Raw genomic sequence first — 21,694 nt, 5'->3', positions numbered from 1 at the left:
TGACATAAAATACAGAGTCATATCTCATATACAGGCTCTTGGCAAGTTGTTAATGTTGGCTGCACAGAGAAAGGGAATCACGGCTTATGGTGTCTTAACAATGTTGCAATTATACACAATAATATTTTATTTACATTGAAAAGTTGAGTACTGCTGTACACATTTCATTATATTGCATTAATTGATCACCTAGATGCACTTTCCCAGTCACAAACAATCACATTATAAGGTTATGTTACACTAAACGTTGGGTTGAAGATCATGCCACTTTTCAAAGTATAAAATTCAAATTGTCCAAATATCCATTGCAGGTGAAGTATTTACTGAAGTGTTCTCCTCACGACTTCTGCACTCTCCATTCACTGATCAACTTCTGTCCAACACAGCATTTGATGAATATTCTATTGTCAACCCATTGGTAACATCAATTGAAAAACGTTGCAAATTAGAGTACTGGTAGTATCTAAATATGAAAGAAACAAACAAAAGCACATTATTATAGGCTTTGAAATCAAATTCACTACTTTATCAATGAGTTTTGCATTTTCTGATGAAGGCTTTAAGATTTCTATGAGTCATGTATTCATATCTTTTTTCATTTGTTCTCCTATTTATGAGTGTGTATGTAAGTCTGTCTTTCTGCACACACACACACTCATACACAAAGCATGTGACATTTGTAATATCTGTTACATATATATATAGATATATATATATATATATATATATATATATATATATATATATACCGGTATATATATATACACACACACACACACACACATATATATATATATATATATATATATATATATATATATATATATATATATATATATATATATATATGTGTGTGTGTGTGTGTGTGTGTGTGTGTGTGTGTGTGTGTGTGAATTAAATTGTACGTACATATGGATATATGGATATGTAATGCACAGGTCTGTACACAACTTATCATACGGTAATTTCTTTAATGCCTTCTCCTTGAAAGCATACAAACACATACAACAGAAATAAATTACAGTTTGCCAATTTGATATCTCTGATGTTTTAAAATTTCTTGATATTACAGACAGTTTACTGAAGATTGGTACTATTATCAGTGACTTCAAACTGGGCACAAACTGGGAGCCTCTATAAAAACAGTATATTCCTTCACAGCAACGCATTACTTCTCCTACATAGCCTTTCGAATCATAAGTACTTGAAGGAAATTAAAATTCGCTTAACATATTTAAAGGACTTTCAGGAACTTTTCAGCAATATCAAAGGAGTTTTCAAGGTCTAAAGACCATTTTCCAGGAATAAATTTAAAAACATTTTATAAATTATTTATATGTCATTTTGATAATATTATGACAGATTATTTCATGATTTTTGAAAATCAAGGGTGGCCTGTTCAATTTATCAGGACTTTCTACGCCCAAATTTCATTCATTGTCAGCGACTTTTCAAGGACTTTCCCAATGGCTTTAAAATTCAATGACTTTCAAGGATATTCAAGAACCATAAGGGTAAGCTTTTACTTAACAGCTGTATGAGAGCAGATGTTGAATGTGCACATGATCTGATGTTTCAAAATCTGATCCCTCGATATCAATGCACCGAAATGTGAGTTAAACAGTGTTTATGGTGTCCATCAGTCTCAGCAAAGCTTGATGTCACTGATAATTCTTGTAATTTCATGCAAATTGCCACCAATTTCAGGTAACTTTGAATAGCTCTGGCTATCTGTATGGGGATCTGCTGTCATAAGTATTGCATTGAATTGAAAAGTGAAAATACACTGAAAGAGCTTGAGAATTTACTTACCTGTAACCTTTATAATGAAGATCAAAATACTTGCTTTTACATACATGTATGTACAAAGTCAGTCAAAAGATAAATAGGAACTCCTATACTTCAGTAGCCCTTGAAATAGAAAATAAGAACAAGAAATTACAAATGTGTGGATGAAATATCACAGAACAACATAATAAGCTGTGGGTCTCTGCATGACTGTCTTTGTGTCTGAGGTAACAAATGATGTTTTACTGATTTTGATGTCTTCGCTGGCATTTTTTGTATGTTGTGTATTCTGTTTGGAAGTGTGCACATGCGATAAATATGAGCAATTGTTATCAGTGATGTCATCATTATCTCTCTTAGTCTTGAGTACCGTAGACACACTTGTCTGGGTCATATCAGGTGCTTTACTTACATACCCCTGTACATGCAAACTATTCACCCTAATTCCCTGTAAAGAGATTCACACTTACAATTGATACCAATGGTTTTGGGCCAAACCAAGGTTATGAAAGGGTTAAGCAGCTTAAACATTAAAAAGAACAGAAAAAGTTGAGGCCTGAGCTAGCACCTCTAATTAAAATTATGCCGTTGAGGGCGCACTATGGGAATAAAATTCAGAGACAGATGGTGAGGGCATGTCATGTTCTGATGTCATTCCCCAGGACAATAATGGTCCTATGTGATAGCACAAGATGGCAGGTCTTCAAATATGGGCAAAAAAACATCAAGGTTTTTAGAAAGGGACAAATGAGTGAAAATTTAAGGTTTTCATCTCACTGTCAACAATACTATCAACACAATCACGTCACCAAATCGTTTTGATACAGTGTGTGACACCCACTACACCTGATGAAGAGGGTGTGAAACTTACAACTTCAAAACTGTCAAGATTTCATGATGTACAACAGGGCAAGGTCATTTAGATATTTCTGATACAAAATGTACACAATATATTCCTTTTCCCATAAATTCATTATCAAAGTGGCCAGCACTGGAATTTTCTGGCAGACTTCAACAGTCATGTGAAGTGGTAAATTTACACCTGAAAAATGTAACTTATACTCTAAAATCTCCTTCTGCCACCTGCTAAGGTTTAAGACTTGACCAAATACTCAGCTGGTCCAACCATGTTGCCTACCTCCATCGAGCATGTGGCTTTCGTCTGAGGAAATTGGCCCGTGTCAGACGATGTATTCCAGAAAAGGTTCACAAGAATGTTATCTCAGCTACAGTTTTCTCCCTTTTAGACTACTGTGATACTGTCTTTTCCAACTGTAATATTACTCTCAAAAGCAATCTACAACGCATAATTAATTTTGCTGTTCGCATTCAGTGTGGACTCAAAAAGTCAGACCATGTTACATCTTACAGAAATTCACTCAACTGGCCAATTATCCAGGAAAGGCACGACCAACACTTAAAAAATCTAGTTCACAGATGTATCAACAATAAACTTGTCTGACCTTCTCACAAAAAATTCAACAATTCACCAGTATAACACCAGAAGTAAATATCATGTTTCTAAAGCCCACAGTCGCTCATTCAAATATCGTTCATCCACCATTGCCAATACTAAATTTAAACTACTTTACTGTGCCTGTTTATTCTTTTCTGAGCCATTCTTGACCGTTCCGCATGTCAACTTCCTGCTTGTTTTAATTGAATATACGGTGCTCACCAACTTTTTATGCTTATCCTTTTGATGTGTAGTTTTCAAACTCTGTATTGAGTTATTTATTTATTTTTATTCGGTATATTTGCATGTATTTTATTCAATTCATGAAAATCTATTTATGGATGCACTGACTTGGAGTAATAAAATTACAAATTACAAATTACAAAAACCAATGGTCTGGTTGCTCAAACATAACGGTACATCCTGGAGTAGAATTTCAAAGTCCATTTGAAATTGTTGGCTGTCATATTAAATGTGCCAAAATTCTTAAGTAGTGTGAACAGCATCACCATGAAAAAATACTGCCTTTTGAATCACTTGACTCTCTCAGAATGCTTGAAAAAAGCAGATGACAACACTTTTCATATTCCTAGCTATTTCAGATGTAGAACTTTACTGTTGTAGTTGTGTCTGTCTTCGTTATCATCACTGATTGTGATTTTAGGTTTGTTACTAAATATAGCATATCATGAATGACAATGGTTGCTGTCAATTATAGCATTACAGCAAATTTATCTCTTTGCACCTTTGTGTATCTATACAGTTTTTACTCAGGTTTGTAACAATATCATTTTGAGGTTTCAGTGATAATATCAGTAGTAATAGAAAGCCACTTTCCCCTTTCCTGTAATGAATTTCTTGAAGTCTTGTCAAAAATTTAAAATAATATTTGATTTTGCGTATAAATTTTGGAGTGCTTATGTCATAAATAATAAGCCCTCTCTGCTTTTCCTTACATGTAACCAGAAGATATCCCCCAGGAAAAACATTGTGTAATTCTGTTCAACATTGGACATACTATTCTATGATCTTCCTATAGGTTTTATCAGAAGTAAGTTTACCAGTTAAGCTAAATGATAAAGTCTAGGTGATAGCATTATCATTCATTCTGAGATGGCTTACCTGATTAAATGGGTCACTGACACATGGTGTCTGAGACTGGACGTATCTTCACATGATACCTTACACTGTGGGCACCGAAAACCCCCATGATCCTCTGCATAATGATGCATTGTGGTCATTTCATCAATACACTGGTACTTGCAGTCAGGGCACTTGTACGGTGGTGTCAAGTCTGACAGAATGGTCTGAAAAAATGGACATAAGAAGTGGGAGGCCATTATTGTTAGGGTTTAGAAAGTCCTGGGCTATGAAGACAACTAATGTTATGAAAACACAGCATCAGAACAAGACCTATGATAAAGGCAAATCAAGTTCCAATCATATTAAAATAAGATGTATGAATGTCAACATGTCCACCTTTGCCATTCTTCACAGCCATTGGTTGTCTCTCTACTGGTATACTGAGAGAAAGAGGTTATGCCATGTGCACATCTTATTTGGTCAGATTGGTTTTGTCTATACTGACATGTTTTCACTGGGTAATGTGAGAAAACTTTGCTTCAAAGACACTGTATTTGCATGAGTTCAATTGTCTCTTTGTCTTGCTCTGCTGTAAAAGGTACACACGGGAACAGCGGCCTTTGTGACTGCTGCCTGAAAACTTGGATTCCTGCCAGAATGAAAGTTTGGCTGCATTTAACAGTATTTTATTATATTCTGTCAGTGTCTTATGCACAAAGATGTGAACTGTGAGGACTCGGTTTTCACATGACGCTACAATATTTTCAAAATACAAACCATACAACTGAAAATCTCATATAGACTTCATCTCTGACTTTAGATTGGTAAAGGAATTCAGTTTGTAATGCTGAGTACGGTACTAGGCTTTATCTTTTTACTGCAAAGATACAATACTCTATTCATCCTTCCATGATAAAACTAAAACTCACAAAAATGACCGTGTTTTGTTTTATAAACTCTGCCTGTAACCTACTTTATGGACGTTTTTGATGTCTGGGTATTGTTGGTACAGGAAGGGAAACAAAGTTTCACATCCCTTGCATCTAGGCTGGTCAACGATGACGGAGACTAAAGGTTCATCAACTTTCTCTGTACATGAAGTATCCAGTTTCAGCTCAGGAGACTGCCATGGATTGCTACCTATGAAGAGAAATTAAATCACTGTGCATTGATCTGTACTTCAACATTGAAACTGCAAGATTTATCACAAATGTACTGAATTTTGATGTGGTTTTTATCCCACTTTGCATTTGAAAAATTGAGAACCATCACAATGATGTTTAAAAAATTGCCATACTTGATAAAGAGAGTACAATCTCTCAAAAACCCAACTGTGGCTATATGTTCACATTGGTTATAAAACGCACCTAGGAAAAGTCAAACATTTGTTTACACAGAGCAGTAGAAATTTTAATATTATGGTAGAACGCACCTACTAGGGGATAGATATTCTGACTCTCAAATTTTTACAATTCTTTTCTGATCTACCACTTGTGGGGGCTCATTTTAAAGCTCTTGATGTAAGAAAACTTTTCATCCAAATTCGAAAATTTCATATTTCTCCATAGATTTAACACAGGAATGGTGGCCATTTTGAATTTTAAATATCAGTTAATCTTGGGTTATTTGTTTCTCTTGTACCAAAATTTCCACAGTGACCCCCAATTTTTATTCTTGATTTTGAAAGAGAATGGTTGAAAGATTCCTTAAGGAAAGTTTCAGCAAATGTTTAAGTCTTTCACTTTCGAGGTGCATACTAATTTAATGTGATGACAAGTAATGCGAGAACTGAAGCATGAACTTCTGTCATGATTGCATGCCAAGGAACTCAACACATTGTAAGTGTAAATGAAAAGTTCAATTTCTGAGTTCAATTGCTGTATCTATTCTGCATACGTATTCCCGGTATCTGTCAGGCTGTGTTCAGTGAATTTCTCGCAACACATAAACAAGTTGTGTGTTGCTCTAACCATGGCTATTTTTTAATGTGCAGTGTATGTAAGTATACAGTTTACCAACAGAAATAATGATAACAAAAGGCATAATTTATGTAGAGTACACCTTAAATTGTATTTACCTTGGCATGTTGTACCATTTCCCATTCCATTAGCTTTGACATTACCATCTATGTCTTTTAAAATGCCATTGGATGTCACTTCTCCATTGCTGCTCTGTGGATGACTTTCTGAATCAAAGAGTCATTCTGCTTTGTAGACATTGACACTGTATCTTCCTCTAATGGTAAGTCAGCGGCTTTGATGTTCAATTTCTGTTTAACACCATCATTACTCTCTATCTCAACTTCAGCTGCTTATTTGTGGTACAATCTGTGGTTTCACTATCTGCTTTTCTCTTCTTTGTTGATAAATCTTCAACAAGATTTTCAATCCTTACTAATTGATCTTCAAATGAAACATTGCCTGAGGATTTACCATGCGGTGTTGGAATCTTCCCTGCTCCATCATGTTTCCCAGGGCTACTTGGAATGGTAGAATTTGCATGTTCTGGGGTCAGAGGTCGCTGGGGACTTGATGATGGGAATGTAGTGGTATTGTTGGAGGACTTTGACATGTTGATTGGATCTTCTACTCTTGCTTGTTGATTGTCAGCAACAGCTCCACAAGAATTACCAGATGCTGGCCTATGTTGTGAAGGTTGAACACTATGTGATTGGGTGTTTATAGCTAATTGACCCCCAGGTTTATATGATGTAAAAGCTGTTGGAATTGTCTGCCCGGTTGTAGTGACTTTGATGGTATTTGGCACAAATAGCAACTGTGGTGATGATGTTTGATTCATTTGGTTTTGTACAGAACTGGCAGCAAGGATAACTGGTTTGGTTCCACTGGTCATCTGACTAGCAGCAACAGCCACACTACCATGTTGGCTTTTGGAAGGAACGCTGGCTGGTCTTGGAAGAGACTGTACAAATCCAGGTAACCTTACCAATGGTATTCCATGTTGAAGCATTCCAGGCACTGGATCTTGACACTTCACCATCATCATTCCTGGAGGCAAATGGAATGGAGATGCAACACCGGCAACTTTTTGGCTTGACAGTTCAGTCAGCCCTGTCTTTTCACTGTATTTCAGTATTGTAGACACCTTCTGAGGATGTTGAGGAATGGGCTGTGATGTGTCAATGCACCTCTGTACTTTTTGCTGAACTGGCAGCCTCATTTTATGAACGATGTCTGTCTGTTTTGGCTTGGCAATTATTTCCATTGTACCATTGATTACAACAGTCAGTGATGTACAAGCATAGCAAGACTCTCCTTTCCCGGAATTTTTCCCATTTTTGATCATCTCCTTTAAACCTTTTTCCAGCATCACATACAAATGATGTAATTGTTCTATTGCATCCTGGATTGTTCTATCTTCTGCTGTTTCTTGTCCTTGACCTTCACAGTCAGATTGTCTTTCAGGAGAGGGTTTAAAGCAGATGCCACATTCTTCAAGACCCCAATAATCCGTGTTGTTTCAGGGTTAGTTTCAGTCTTCCCACATGTTAAGTCTGTGATTGGTTGCAGGGCTGCAGCTACACCGTGCAGGGCTCCGACAATATCAAGATTTGCATCCAAGCCTGGCTTAATGATTGCATTTTCAATACTTTTATTTTCTATTGAGGTTGGTGGTTCAGCTGTTAGTCTTTTAGCTGTACTTGCCTTACTACTGTCTGAATCCGTCTGAGTTTGTATCTGTTTCAGTGTAGTGTTGATTGAGTCACTTTGCCTTGCATATGGTTTGGTCTTGCCAAGTGTTTCCGAAGGTACCAAGGTGGATTGTACTTTTGGAGTATTGCTGCTTGTGCTAAACCGATGCGGGCCATCTTTCTGACTCCTTGGCAAAATATTATGCCAGCATGATAATGAACCTCCAGTTCTATCTTGGAGTTGATAGATTTGTCACAAAGGTCACAGTTTTGAGGATACTTTCCACAGGTACCTAAAGCAACAAAATAAAAATAACTAAATGAAGACTACAATAATATAGAAATAACATGAACTCTATTATTCATTAACCATTTCCTGTAGCCTTCAAAATGCACCATGCTTTACATAATCTTCTACAATATTCTTTAATCATGATTCTCAAGTTTAGATCAGATAGACACATTCTTTAATATGTAAGTGATTAAAATGACACTTTGAACCCAATGTTTTGTTTCAAAATCATACAAAATGTTTGCATCGGTAACCTCTTTAGGGACAATTATTATAGTTATTAAACAATTACTTGACAGTGCAAATAAAAGCATAAGATTTTTTTCAGTGCAATTAACTTTTTCGTGTCAAGTTGTCACATTTGTAAAATTACATAACATTGTACAATGCAGACAGAGATGGATTGGTCATCATGCAGGGTTTTACATGACGCGCATTTCTGCGTCCTTTACGCATAAAACCGGACGCAGGACCCCTCAAAAACTAAACCACGCGTCCCTTGGGACGCAGCAATATCTGTTGCTGGTGTACACCTTGCGAAGCTGCTGAACACGTAAAACACATCCCAGTAAACCTTACCGACCCCGTACTTTAACCCTTAAAGTGCCGCGTCGGTTTATAAACCGACACGGCATTCTCGCTCTCAGCGCCACGTCGGTATATAAACCGACAGTGATTGCGTTCTATGCTTATGCCTAACTTAGCTATGCATTGCCGAACTCAGCCAGAAGGAGGGTATTCCTGACCCTTTGAACCCAGTTTAGTACCATATAAGGACTAAAATAATGACATCATGCAGCCTAACAATCGAAAATTCCAGTAATTTATGCGAACTTTCTTCAAAAGAGGTCAGCGGTTTTCATGAATATTTAATCAGGTCTGCAGTTTCACCCGTACGCGGATACGGCCACAGTGCATTGAACGAAACACGTACGTACGTTTTGAAAGCTTTACCATGCCGTAGACACGGAAGACAACTATATTATGCCAAGCTACTGCCCTCTGGGTGATAGAAATGATAGATTTTACAGTTTTTTTGAGAATATTTTATGGAAAAATGACTCGATTTGGTGACCAAATCGATCGCGATAGTGAACTTCGAACGTATCGGCGGCCAAGATGGCGGCACTGTGTGATGCCTAACTCTCGACATGGAACCCGAGGTTAAGGTTTTCGAAGTCCAAAACATGCAAGATTGAGAAATTTGTAAGGATTCGGTTAAATTGAAGTGTATTTTGTGAATTTTCAAGCGTTTGACTGCCAAAAAGCCCCTTTAAACTGTTGATATTTGACCTCCGGCCGTCCTGAAGCGAGACGGCCATAACAGTCGACCCGGTTTGTAAATGAAATGTAGTTGTTCTGAACTGTTGACATTGCGAGACATTTCCTACGTGTTACGCATTTTTTTAACTGAAATAAACCGGACATGAAACTTTTTTCTCGATACTTAGTGGTTTCTTTCCATTTTGTGGCGGATTTTGTGGCGTGCTTGTCAAAAAATGTGATCAAACTTGGCGAACGGATTGACTAGTATGTATGGTAGTACGAGTCCGTGACTCGATAAGCCACAGATAGTTACACACGCGTACGTGAATTAAACTAATGTAAGTTGGGTCAAACACCAAAATTAATCGATAAAAAGGTTAGTGAAATGTGTTTTGTCTTCAACTCTTCATTATAGTTATACAGGCGGTTCAAACTATACAGAGTCAGTTGAATATGCCCTATAGTTGTGTGCATGTGTTGCACAATAGTTACCCCTCCATGTACAATATGGAACCTTGTTGTCTCTGTGTATGCAAATTAATACTAATTGAACACAGTGAAGACCATGGCATTGATAAACTATAAAACATTTTTGTGAAATAAATGGGACCCCCATATTTTGATGTAGGACTCCCATTTTCTAACACCAGGAGTCCCAGGGACTCTCAAAAGTTAAAAGTGATGTAAAACCCTGATCATGGGCACTTACATTTATGAAACAGGAATTCCCTCACGGTTTGGCAAGATCTCAGACAGGTTTTACATAACAAAAGATCAGCTGGCTCTAAAAGAGTAAAAACACAACAAAAATGTCAGATAAGTCAGAGATATATTTACTACTCCATGGGAGAGACAAACACAATTTTCAACTCAACATAAAATGCACTGCTGCACTTGCATAAGAAGAAAAACATTTTCAGCAAACTTGGATCCTATTCTGATTTCAAAACCACAGCGAACTTTGCCCAAAAGACCAAAAAACTGCATTTCTTCATTTCATTTGTGTCTTTTGCAGATTTTTTCCCCTATGGACATATCTATCTACCATTATTTCATGCTATTGTGCAACAAGACCAACTTAGATTACATATTTTAAACTTGGGAGTTTGCAAAGAACTTTTTAGGGGTGACCTCTGTAATATATAGATGTTAAACATCATGCCCTATAATCTGATAAAAATCGCGAGAACTACTGAATAGAAAGTTAGTATTTTGTGATATATTTCTCAGAGTGAATTTTAACTCCTTCGCGTGATTAGAATAACAAACATTGGTTCCACCTTTATTTTGTGCTGGTAAAAGTCATGCGCGTCCATTTGGATTTCTGATGACTTAACAATCAATCAATCTTTAGTCCCTTATACTCAACTCACACTAGCAGAGAGTGTGGTATGGTACATTAAAAAATTGGACAAAGTACAAATTTTTTAACTGAACACTTTCAAGAGGACAACAAAGTATCCAAGTTGTACAGTACGCAACCTGTTTCACAGTGGGAAGGTAGCCCTGCGTACGATGCTGTGTGTTCCGCTACAGCTAAGCGGGGCGATTAGCTGTAGCGGAACACACAGCATCGTACGCAGGGCTAAGTGGGAAGGCTACTTAACTTTAACCTTGCGTTTAACTTCATCGTTCGTTAACGTAATGCAAAAAAAATATGTTTGAGCTGAAAACTCAGTATGAAACACGTCACCACCTATGGGAAACTAATGCATTCGATAGTCTTTCCCACTACAGCCCGGTACGTGGCACTCTCAGGGAAAATGGGTATCTCTGCGTGTTCCTAATATCACGGAAAAGGGGAAATTTTTGTTCATCATCTAGGTCCATGAAAAAAACAAAAAAGGCTGGGGTACTTTTTTGCCAAAGCTGATGCGTGAAAGCACCCCTCTGAAATCTGGTAAATAACGTTCTTAGATGTACAGCAATGTAAATGCCCAATTGAAAATGAATTTTTTTACAAAAGCGTCATCATGGTACGGCTAATTCTTGTCATCATGTCGCCCCAGACTGACTTACTGGTAAATGGAGGTACGATGGTGCAGACAACAACACTAGACTACATTGATGCGTCAAGAGAATCTCAATGTTCTAGTCTACTAGGGCTGTTTTCTGGTTTATTTTTCTCGTGTATTTTTGAAGATCAAGGGTGGCTTTTTTGTAGAAAAAATTCCAGGTATGGGATGTTCAGAAATTTTGACGATCAAGCATGCAGCATTGAACTGTAGAATTTATACACTTCGTCGATGTGGTTGTGATGGCTCAGGATTGCAAATGCTTCAGAATTTGTGTGCAGCTGATTTGATCGGTAAATTTGGGACATAATTTTGAAGGCAATAATAAACTAGCTCCATGAGTTAGTGTAGTGTTTTATAAACAGTTCTTCAAGGACCTCATGCCGTCATCCCAGGAGACGGGATGATGTGAGTCTGGCCACCCCTTTCACACTTTGGTTTCAACCAACGTCTTTGGTAACTGCGCGAATTTCAACATCTCCATGTTTTGCTGCGTGAAGACTGAAATAATTGAGAGGAAACGTATCCAATCAATGATATTAAAGGCTGTTTCACGCGAGGTGCTAGGTGCACGATGGTGTACAAGTAACAATTCTGCCCGCAAAAAATCGACTCATCAGTGAAAGAGAATGAACCTGCAGGCAACTTGCGACCCGGGCTTGCGACACACGTGAATTTCGTCGGCAAGCGCGAGCGTGGCCAGGCCAGCTCCTGATCGCGAACGCTCATTCTTTGACAGCCCATCTTCTATAAAAGTATAAAAACTTACTCTTTTGGAGCTGTCCGGTTTCCATACCGATGGCGAGAAGGCATCGAGCATCGAATAAACACAGTAGAACAAGACGCTGCCCCAAAATTTACCTAATATTTCTAACGAAAAAAGAGAATCTCATGCGTGCATTGGGAATGGAAATTCGTGAGAGCTGAAACTGCATACTAATCAGATGGGCTGATGCAGTACTGTTATCTGATTGGCCAATCTTGTTCATGACGTATTTATCATGCGTTTATCACATGATAAAATTCCCAAGTCACTTGACCGGTACAACTTTGACCTCCAGTCACCTGAATTATTTATAACATTTGTAAACTTTGTAGGTCAGTTACGAGAAAAGCGCATGTAGTGAAAACAAACCTCTGAAAATACGAAAACAGGCAAAGTCCAAAAGCAAAGGATATTATTTCTTTTCTGTGGCGATTTTGAACATGGTTCCAGGGGTTTTATGGCAAAATGCTTCAAACATATGGCGGCGACCTGTTAAATGATAACTAAGGTGTAGACATAGTGTACTCAGCGTTATCTCGTCCGTGATATATTAGGTTGGACTTTGTTCCAACTTTATCTTCGTCCGTATCTGACACCCCTCCTGTGATATAATGGATGTATGTCAGCTGATAAGTTAAAATCAGGTGAGCAGTCACATGACTCCGGTCACTTCGCCTATCTTCGTTTTTGATGTGCTGTGTGAAAAACACGATTCGAGGTGGGAACACGAGTGATTATCCAATCAATGGGCTATAGAAATGGATCTCGGGCACCTCGCTCGTCACTATACGAGGCCGACATGGATGCCCCGAGACGTTGCACACGCGATTATGTCTTCGAGCAGTAGTTTCTAGCATCTGGCGGGGATAGCTGCATTGCTTAGGCCAAGACAAATAAAAAGTTTGTTTCTCCTCCTAGACACACTGCAAAAATGATGTGGTGACGCGCTTTTTTTTCTCACAATTTTTTAATTCTTCAACCAACAAGAACGTGCAAAAACACGAAAACATCATAGGAATGAAAGCTGAGAAAGCATTGTTGCTTTAGTATTTTTGTATGACACCTGTAGTAAAAGTTCTGTGGTTTGGCGTAAGTGCAGCAATGCACAGTTTTGAGAGGTTAATATAACAGCCTGACATACATGTACAGTTCTGAATGGAATGTTAGTGTTAGTTATTTTGTTTACAGTTCTGTTTTATACAGCGCTAGCACTGTGTTATGCACTATCGTCGCGTATTTTTGCGTTTATATTGTTTTTATTTTCTCATGAGCAGAAAAAAAGGTTGACGCGGCGGGTCTGAATTGACGCGCACGAGGATGAGAAACAATCTTTTTATTTTTCTTGGCCGTACCTTCGTATCGGAGCTGAGCTTTGGCCCCGCGAGCTTTAGAGTAGGCGCTCCATTGTGTAATTACTACAAAAACAGAGCCAGCGTAATACAGACTAGGCAAACAAAGTACAACCATCTTTTAGTAGCTCCATGGTACAACCATGATTGGTACCAGGAACCTAGACCTGCCCAAAGTCTATGGGCAATTAGAAAAAAGATTATCTGCATTTAATTATTCTTGACATTGTTCCGCCTCTTTCCACTTTTCAAATGTATACTCAGCTTCATTGGCTGCCTATTAACTTGAAACTCCGTTGTAACCGTATGGCCCAAATTTACAGAGCGACTCACAATCTAACCCCCGACTACATACCCAGTTTGTTCAATAATTACGTCACTTCTAGATCACTTCGTTCTTCCAATCAGAACCTCCTTAAAGTTCCCAAGGCACGTACACTTCTCTATCAGAACACATTGTCAGTTGCGGGTGTGGATGAATATAACAATCTCCCCAAATCAATGAGGGACTCTGAGTCACTGACTAGTTTTAAGAAATCTTGTAATAACTTTTTGTATAATACTAAGACTTACTTGTCTGATGCCTTTTCGTAGTTTTTTTATATCTATTTGTTAGTCCCAACGGACACCGTCCGGGGGGACTTTATAGTTTGGTCATGTCCGTGCGTCCGTCGTCCGTGCGTGCGTCCGTCCGTGCGTGCGTCCGTCCGTCCGTTCACGCAGATATCTCAGAGACGCCTTGAGCGATTTCGTTCAAACTTGGTACAAGGATAGTACCCTACCTCATACAGATGCACGTCAATTTGTTTCACAATGCGATCAAATTTGGCCGTGTTAGAGGACTTTTTAGTTTTCACCTCCATAGACTCCCATGTATAAGGCAGTCCATAGACTCCCATGTATAAGGCAGTCCATAGACTCCCATGTATAAGGCAGTCCATAGACTCCCATGTATAAGGAAGTCCATAGACTCCCATGTATAAGGCAGTCCATAGACTCCCATGTATAAGGCAGTCCATAGACTCCCATGTATAAGGCCAGAAAAATAAAAATTTAGTTTCTCATCGTATTCATATTGCAAAAAGGATGCAGTGACACAGTTTTTAGTCCCCACAGATAAAGTCCAGGGGGCTCATAGATTGGGTCATGTCAGTCCGTGAATCCATCCATGTGAATCCATCCGTTCACGCAGATATCTCAGACACTTTGACAAAATGTCACGTGACCTTGGTGACCTTTGACCTCGAATATACATATTTGTCCATAACTCAGTAACCACAAGTGCTAAACCTTTCATATATGGTATGATGGGACACCCTATGACGCCACATATTGTACCTCATTAATTATGTGCATATCTAATTTTGAGCAAGCCAATAGAGCTAGAGGTCTGATTTTTGGTATATATGGATAATTTAGCAATACAATTTTTTTGACAAAATGTCATGTGACCTTGGTGACCTTTGACCTCAAATATACATATTTGTCCATAAATCAGTAATCACTAATGCTACACCCTTCATATTTGGTATGATGGGACACCTTATGACGCCACATATTGTTCCTCATTAATTATGTGCATATCTAATTTTGAGCAAGCCAATAGAGCCAGAGGTCTGATTTTTGGTATGTAGGGATAACTTAGCAATACAATTTTTTTGACAAAATGTCACGTGACCTTGGTGACCTTTCACCTCAAATATACATATTTGTCCATAACTCAGTAATCACTAATGCTACACCCTTCATATTTGGTATGATGGGACACCTTATGACGCCACATATTGTTCCTCATTAATTATGCGCATATCTAATTTTGAGCGGCCAATAGAGCTAGAGGTCTGATTTTTGGTATATAGGGATAACTTAGCAATACAATTTTTTGACAAAATGTCACGTGACCTCAATGACCTTTGACCTCAAATATACATATTTGTCCATAACTCAGTAACCACAAGTGCTACACCCTTCATATTTGGTATGATGGGACACCTTATGACGCCACATATTGTACCTCATTAATTATGCGCATATCTAATTTTGAGCGAGCCAATAGAGCTAGAGGTCTGATTTTTGGTATGTAGGGATAACTTAGCAATACAATTTTTTTTGACAAATGTCACGTGACCTCTGTGACCTTTGACATCAAATATACATATTTGTCCATAACTCAGGAACCACAAGTGGTACACCCTTCATATTTGGTATGATGGGACACCTTATGACGCTACATATTGTACCTCATTAATTATGTGCATAACTAATTTTGAGCAAGCCAATAGAGGTAAATGTATGATTTTTAGTATATAGGGATAGACTATAGGATATAATTTTTTGACAAAATGTCATGTGACCTCTATAACCTCTTACCTAAAATACACGATTACGTCAATAAATAAGTAACCACAAGTGCTATGTCCTTTATATTTAGTAGGATGGTAGACCTTATGACAACACATGCTTTACCTCGTTCATTATGCCCATATATAATTGTGGGCAAGCCATAGAGCTAGAGGTCTGAATTTTGGCATATATGGATTAATTAGCAATACAAAGTTTTTTTTTCAAAATGTCACGTGACCTTGATGACCTTTGACGTTGAATATGCATATATATGCATAACTCAGTAACCACAAGTTCTTTACGCTTCAATTTTGATAGGATAATAGACCTTAAGATGTCACATCTTGTACCTCATTTATTATGCACATATGTATTTCTTGGCTGGCCAATACAGCTAGAGGTCTGATCTTTTTTCCCGATTTAGAACCATACCTTAGACATGCCTCTTGTTCAAATTGGGAACAATGACATAGACCTATGTGTCCATAGATCTGAACATATACACTCCAGTGATACTTCTTAATGACCTCATTTCCCTGACCCCATCAAGACTAATACTCCTATTACAAGTGGGGACTATGTCATTGTCAATGACTTGTTCTTCTGTGTTTTTTTGTGTTTCATTTTTGTGCTGTAAAGTGTTTTATGACTTTCTTTTGTCTATTCGACCTCCACGAAAGAGGTGTTTCACCTATGGAGTTATCGAGTTAAATAAAGATTAATAATAATAATTATCTGCATATAATACGTGAGTAGTGTGATCGCCGTATGAACGGGTGCAAACCTACTCCGGGCAACGTCCCTCCGTCACGTGACCTGTCACGAACACATATCCGGAACGTACGAAAAGATAAAAACAGTTAATAGTATATGAGACAGGGAAGAACTGAGTTATTTGAAAATCTGTATTTAAACTCCAAACACAGACTAGTCTAATTGGTAGCGGGAATTGTTACCGCACTACTGTAATCCCCGACCAGAGTAGAAGCTCATATCGTGGAGGTAGAAAGAGATATATCAACAACCAGATATGAACTGAAAATGCTGACGTCTTTCATTATATATTGCAGTTATGTGTAAACTTTAACCTTTGCCACATGTTTGCAACTTCATTGAAAGTGATATGATCAACATAATGAACAATATATTCACCACATATCAATTCTAAAAGGTCATTAAGTACAAGTATGCAATTAGCTGAAATAAAAATTACCAAATTTCTTTGACGTCTGCTGTCATTGTATCTACACTTTATATAGCAAGTGTAATTTGCCTTTGGTCAAGCTGTATATGCCAAACTGTGAAAGCTCATGAAATATACAAATTATAAATTAGCTGACATGAAAACGCAAAGTCCTGCGTATTTCACGCATAATTACTTTGAAGTACGCAAAGTAAGTGGACGTCTGCCTAATCCGATACGCACTGAAAAAAACGCAGTCTCCGTAACAAAGACATGAGCAAAAGTGGCAACGTGCACTACTCTGTATGTTCCTTCGAGGAATATTTTAGTCGTCACAACGCTCTTGTCGACCATATAATTTCTAAAAAAAGGATGAAGAAAACTCCTTGGCTTTTCGACTGTTATGATTATTTGCTTAATATATCATCAACAATACAGTCATTGGCGGATTTACAACGAAATAGAAATGTCAACCCCGTACCTAAGTGTAATTTTCTCAGTAAAATATATCCTTGTAAGTTGTTAAGAATTAAATGCATCGAGTCTTTTGGTCTCGCCATTTTAAATCTAGTAACTCCACATCTTCAATTAGAATAACGAAGTGTTACTTTAAAGAGCGGTGGTCATCGGAACGGCGCATGTGCAACTTTCTTGTTTACAAACATTGTATTTCATGCACTATATATAGATGCATCATGTCGAAATAGCTGACATATTTTACAATGTACATTGAGACAAACATGTTTTAACTTTCATCAATCGCCAACGTAGCTTGGATACAGGGGTCGCTAGCAACCTTTGAGCGCCGTTCCGACGACCACCGCCCTTTAAGTCAGGGTGGCAACAGTCTCAATTAAAGCGCTATTACTTTGATGGACTGGCGGATTAAAAATGCGATTGGTAATTTCAACTTCGAAACACCTTAGACACGACCGTCGGATAAAAATTCGAAAATTTCGGATAAAAATTCGAAAAATTAGAGTGGGCCCGGTAGGTTTTTTTTCTAATTGCTGTTTACGGTTTAGTCAGTACTTCCAAAGTATGTCAAAACGTAAGACCATCGACAGTTTCTTTTCACCATCAAAAGAAGTGGAAGTAGAAAAGATGCCAAGCAAGCAAACCATCGACGGTACCCAGCCATCGAGCAGCAGTGAGTTTCCATGTTTCCATCACGACAAATTGGCCATAATTCCAGCCGTGATTCCAGTCTCATCTATCCCACGTGAACGTGGGTTCAGTACCCAAAACAACATGGTTTTTATGAACACAAAAATTCTTTATATGAACATAAATATAAAATTCACGAATTTTGCAACACTTGGCTTGCAATAGCCTGGATCATTCCGGTGCTTGCGTGAATACTAGTAGTATATCTTTTTTCATCTTCAAGATCGATCCAAAACTCATTCACATATTTACAAGAAATCAATCTTTATCGAAAAACATAGAAAATTTAGAAAGAAATTCAATAATTGGCTGAATTACTTCTACATCTGTTTATTAATAGGCCAAACCCGGATTCGAATCGACCACGGTACAAACAAAGCCATGTGCGCAAACGCGCACGGACGTACGTGTATTTCCATACGCGTTCAGTACACATGTGGGTTTGTTTGTACCGGCATCACGTGATTATTTGGGCGTACTGAGTATGTAGAACGGCGTACGCATCGCGTCCTTTTTATTCCGGAGTAGAACCATTGTGTAGAAACTCCTACAGAAGAAGTCCACTAGTTAGTGATGTGATTCTCCAAACCTGTTTTCTGACATTGTCATTGTGCTGTGTCAGTCCATACAAACTTTAAAAGAAGCTAAGAGAAGCTCCCTCAACGGCAAAAAATGCAAAAGTATCTTCACCAACTGTACAGATCACCTTCATCGTTTATAACTTTGAATTCTTGAATCAAAACATTGTGGTTTACCTGGATAATTTAGAAGGTCATCAACGACTTTATGCGGCCGCTATGGTACCTTTATGGTACGGTAACCTTTCAAAGTGCACCGAACCGCAAGTCACGTCGTAGTGTACAAGTTGGGGGTATCGATGCCAGGCCGCATGCTTATAAATGACTTTCTCCGTAATTTATTAACGAGTTTGTGTTTTCGTTATCATTTACATCATATTGTGTATCACTCAGTTGTACAGGTTACAAGTAAGGTCTTAATCAGTAAAAAATGGTTTGCATACATCGACATGAACTTGGCGGTCAAACTCGCGCAGTTTTGAACTTGTGTTTATTGATATAGTTATATTTTGGTTTATCCATATTCATACTAAACAATATAAAGAATCTAAAGGGGATTTGGTGACTGAAAATGTGCAATCAGACTATAAAACTGATATGAAAAATGTACAGCAGTTGAAAGCAAACACAGACTACAATAAAGGTAACACAGAAAATCTATAAAAAATGCATTACTGCCGATGGTCTGGGTTATTCACGTACAAATATTTGTGGATCAAATTAACAATAGAATTTGTCCCATACCATTTTGTTTTGAATATAGCATTCACAGCTTGTAATATCCCAGGTAACTTGGAGTGTACGTAGCTATATTGGTGGCGGTAAGAAGTGATGTTAAAGCGTGTAAGCGCCTTATTCTCGGTGCATTTAAATCAGCACCGAGTTGGATGTGAATGTTTGAAGATGAAAGCTTAACGAAGTCAATGATTATGGAATATAGACCAGAAACATGTATGAAAGAATATGGTCAATCACCTCTCTCTGCTATGACAGGGGTATTGGGGTTATAACAGGCCAATTTATGTTTCTAACCAACGGGACACATGAACCTTGTTGCTGTTTTCCGAATTCTTTCTCATTTGTCTAGATTTAGAAGTGCCGCCCCAGCAACTCTCCCGTGCCCCGAGTGGCTACCAATTCATGAACAATGGAGCGCTTCTGCTGATTGGTTTGTGTTACGTACACTTACAGCCGCAAATACGCCTGATACCAAGTTATCCGTTGGACGTCATGGAAATACGACATTCAGATCATTTTTCCAAATAAAGACTGGTTGAAAGCAAGTAGAATACTGCAATACAATATCATTTTTGTAACTTGACAGAGTCGTCCAAATTTTGCCTGACCATTTGCTATTTGACTTCGATATTGGAGAAAATAGTGTCAGCAACACATCCTTGAAAATAAAGCATGCATACATCTCCGCTCTCGCTACAACTTATATCTCTCACTCTTGCTACCTCTAAGCATGAACTGAAGGTCTACAGCTTGTTGCTTAATTTGTTTGAAGTTGCCGCGCAAGTGACTTCGTGCTCAAGCTTCCACGCATCATGGTGACCGGGTATACACCAGCACGCCTATGCCTAATAAAAGAGCTTTAAGTCAAAGCTGTGTTGATGTCCAAACTGGAGGACATTGCATTATAGCATTCCTGTCATGGCACACACCTCTCATTGTAGTTTCTAATAATACAAGTTGTACAGACCCGATAGTCAACAATTGGCCATACTTCGATGGAAAAACAGACCTATTATCGGCGGAGGATGCGTGTACTCGTATTTTATTGTTCTTGACAGTGCCGGACGCTGTCCTGAAGAAAGCGTCGTGTTTTAAATAAATGTTTCGATGGAGATTGTCAGGGTAAACGTTTGGAGGTCAGTCATTGAAGGCTTGGCTTTTATAAGTTAACAAATAAAATACAATAGAATAGGTTAGACAGGGACGACAAGGTTTTTGCAGAAATACTTTCAAGTTTCCACTGTGGATATCAATCAATTTGCGGCGAAAAGCATATTGGCGAATCCGCCCGTGACGACAGAATAATTAGGAGAGTTCAGTATTTATAAAGTGAGGGAGGGGGAGCAAGGAAAGCTAGAGGAACTTCGAATAGGAGTTATCCTTCTTTCGTCATGCATATATTTAAATAAATCACTGTCAGATTACAGAACTGGCTATCGTTGGAACAGACCAAAGAAAGTTCCAAGGTCTACACATGATTACAAACATAAACATATAAAAAGTACGCTTTCACTGTAATTGAATTGAAAGTTAATTGACTTGAACCTTCAGTAACTAGTTATCACTGCTGATATCTTTCTTGAGTGTCATTATTAGTCACGTGTCCCTTGCATTGTATGTCATCTAACATTCTCAAATTTATATGCAAGCGGCATGATTATTTCAATCTTTCTCAAATATAAATTCAATGTTGACGGTTCCATACAAACAATTAAATAGATCTAGAAAGCAGTGTCTATATGTATCAGTAATACCACAGGGAAGTAAACATAGACAGACAGACAAACAAACAAACAAACAAACAAACAAACAAACAAATAATTAAATATGAAAAAAGATTATTGCTAATAAGAATTGAAATACTTGACTGAACAACTCATTGAACTCATTGAACTCATTGAGGTAAATACAAAATCCTGGGAGCCAAAGGTGATCAGGATTCTGTATAGTGTGCAGTGTGTTTGGTTATCTAGAACGTAGTATATATGTGCGCTTGACAGATTTGACTTTGCGTTACT

The 21,694-nt window shown here is 38.0% G+C and overlaps 1 protein-coding gene across 3 annotated transcripts; it reads right to left on the bottom strand.

Annotated features, from left to right (window-relative positions):
- Positions 1 to 224: 224 nt before the first annotated feature.
- Positions 225 to 12,476, bottom strand: LOC139148417 (uncharacterized). Of its 3 annotated transcripts, none has more exons than XM_070719865.1 (7): positions 12,322 to 12,476; positions 10,247 to 10,321; positions 6,405 to 8,272; positions 5,301 to 5,467; positions 4,367 to 4,551; positions 1,813 to 1,911; positions 225 to 463 (listed from the first exon to the last, which is right to left on the bottom strand). In XM_070719865.1, the coding sequence occupies exon 3, from the start codon at positions 7,655 to 7,657 to the stop codon at positions 6,620 to 6,622; it is 1,038 nt and encodes a 345-aa protein (XP_070575966.1). In that variant the 5' UTR covers positions 7,658 to 8,272; positions 10,247 to 10,321; positions 12,322 to 12,476; the 3' UTR covers positions 225 to 463; positions 1,813 to 1,911; positions 4,367 to 4,551; positions 5,301 to 5,467; positions 6,405 to 6,619. The 3 variants fall into 3 exon arrangements, with proteins under 3 accessions (XP_070575966.1, XP_070575967.1, XP_070575968.1); XM_070719867.1 differs by having other exon boundaries at positions 227 to 463; XM_070719866.1 differs by lacking the exon at positions 10,247 to 10,321.
- Positions 12,477 to 21,694: the final 9,218 nt, after the last annotated feature.

Source organism: Ptychodera flava, chromosome 13 (assembly GCF_041260155.1).
Source record: "Ptychodera flava strain L36383 chromosome 13, AS_Pfla_20210202, whole genome shotgun sequence".
In the NCBI taxonomy this organism is placed as follows: domain Eukaryota; kingdom Metazoa; phylum Hemichordata; class Enteropneusta; family Ptychoderidae; genus Ptychodera; species Ptychodera flava.
This window is presented reverse-complemented; position numbering and strand designations above follow the sequence as displayed.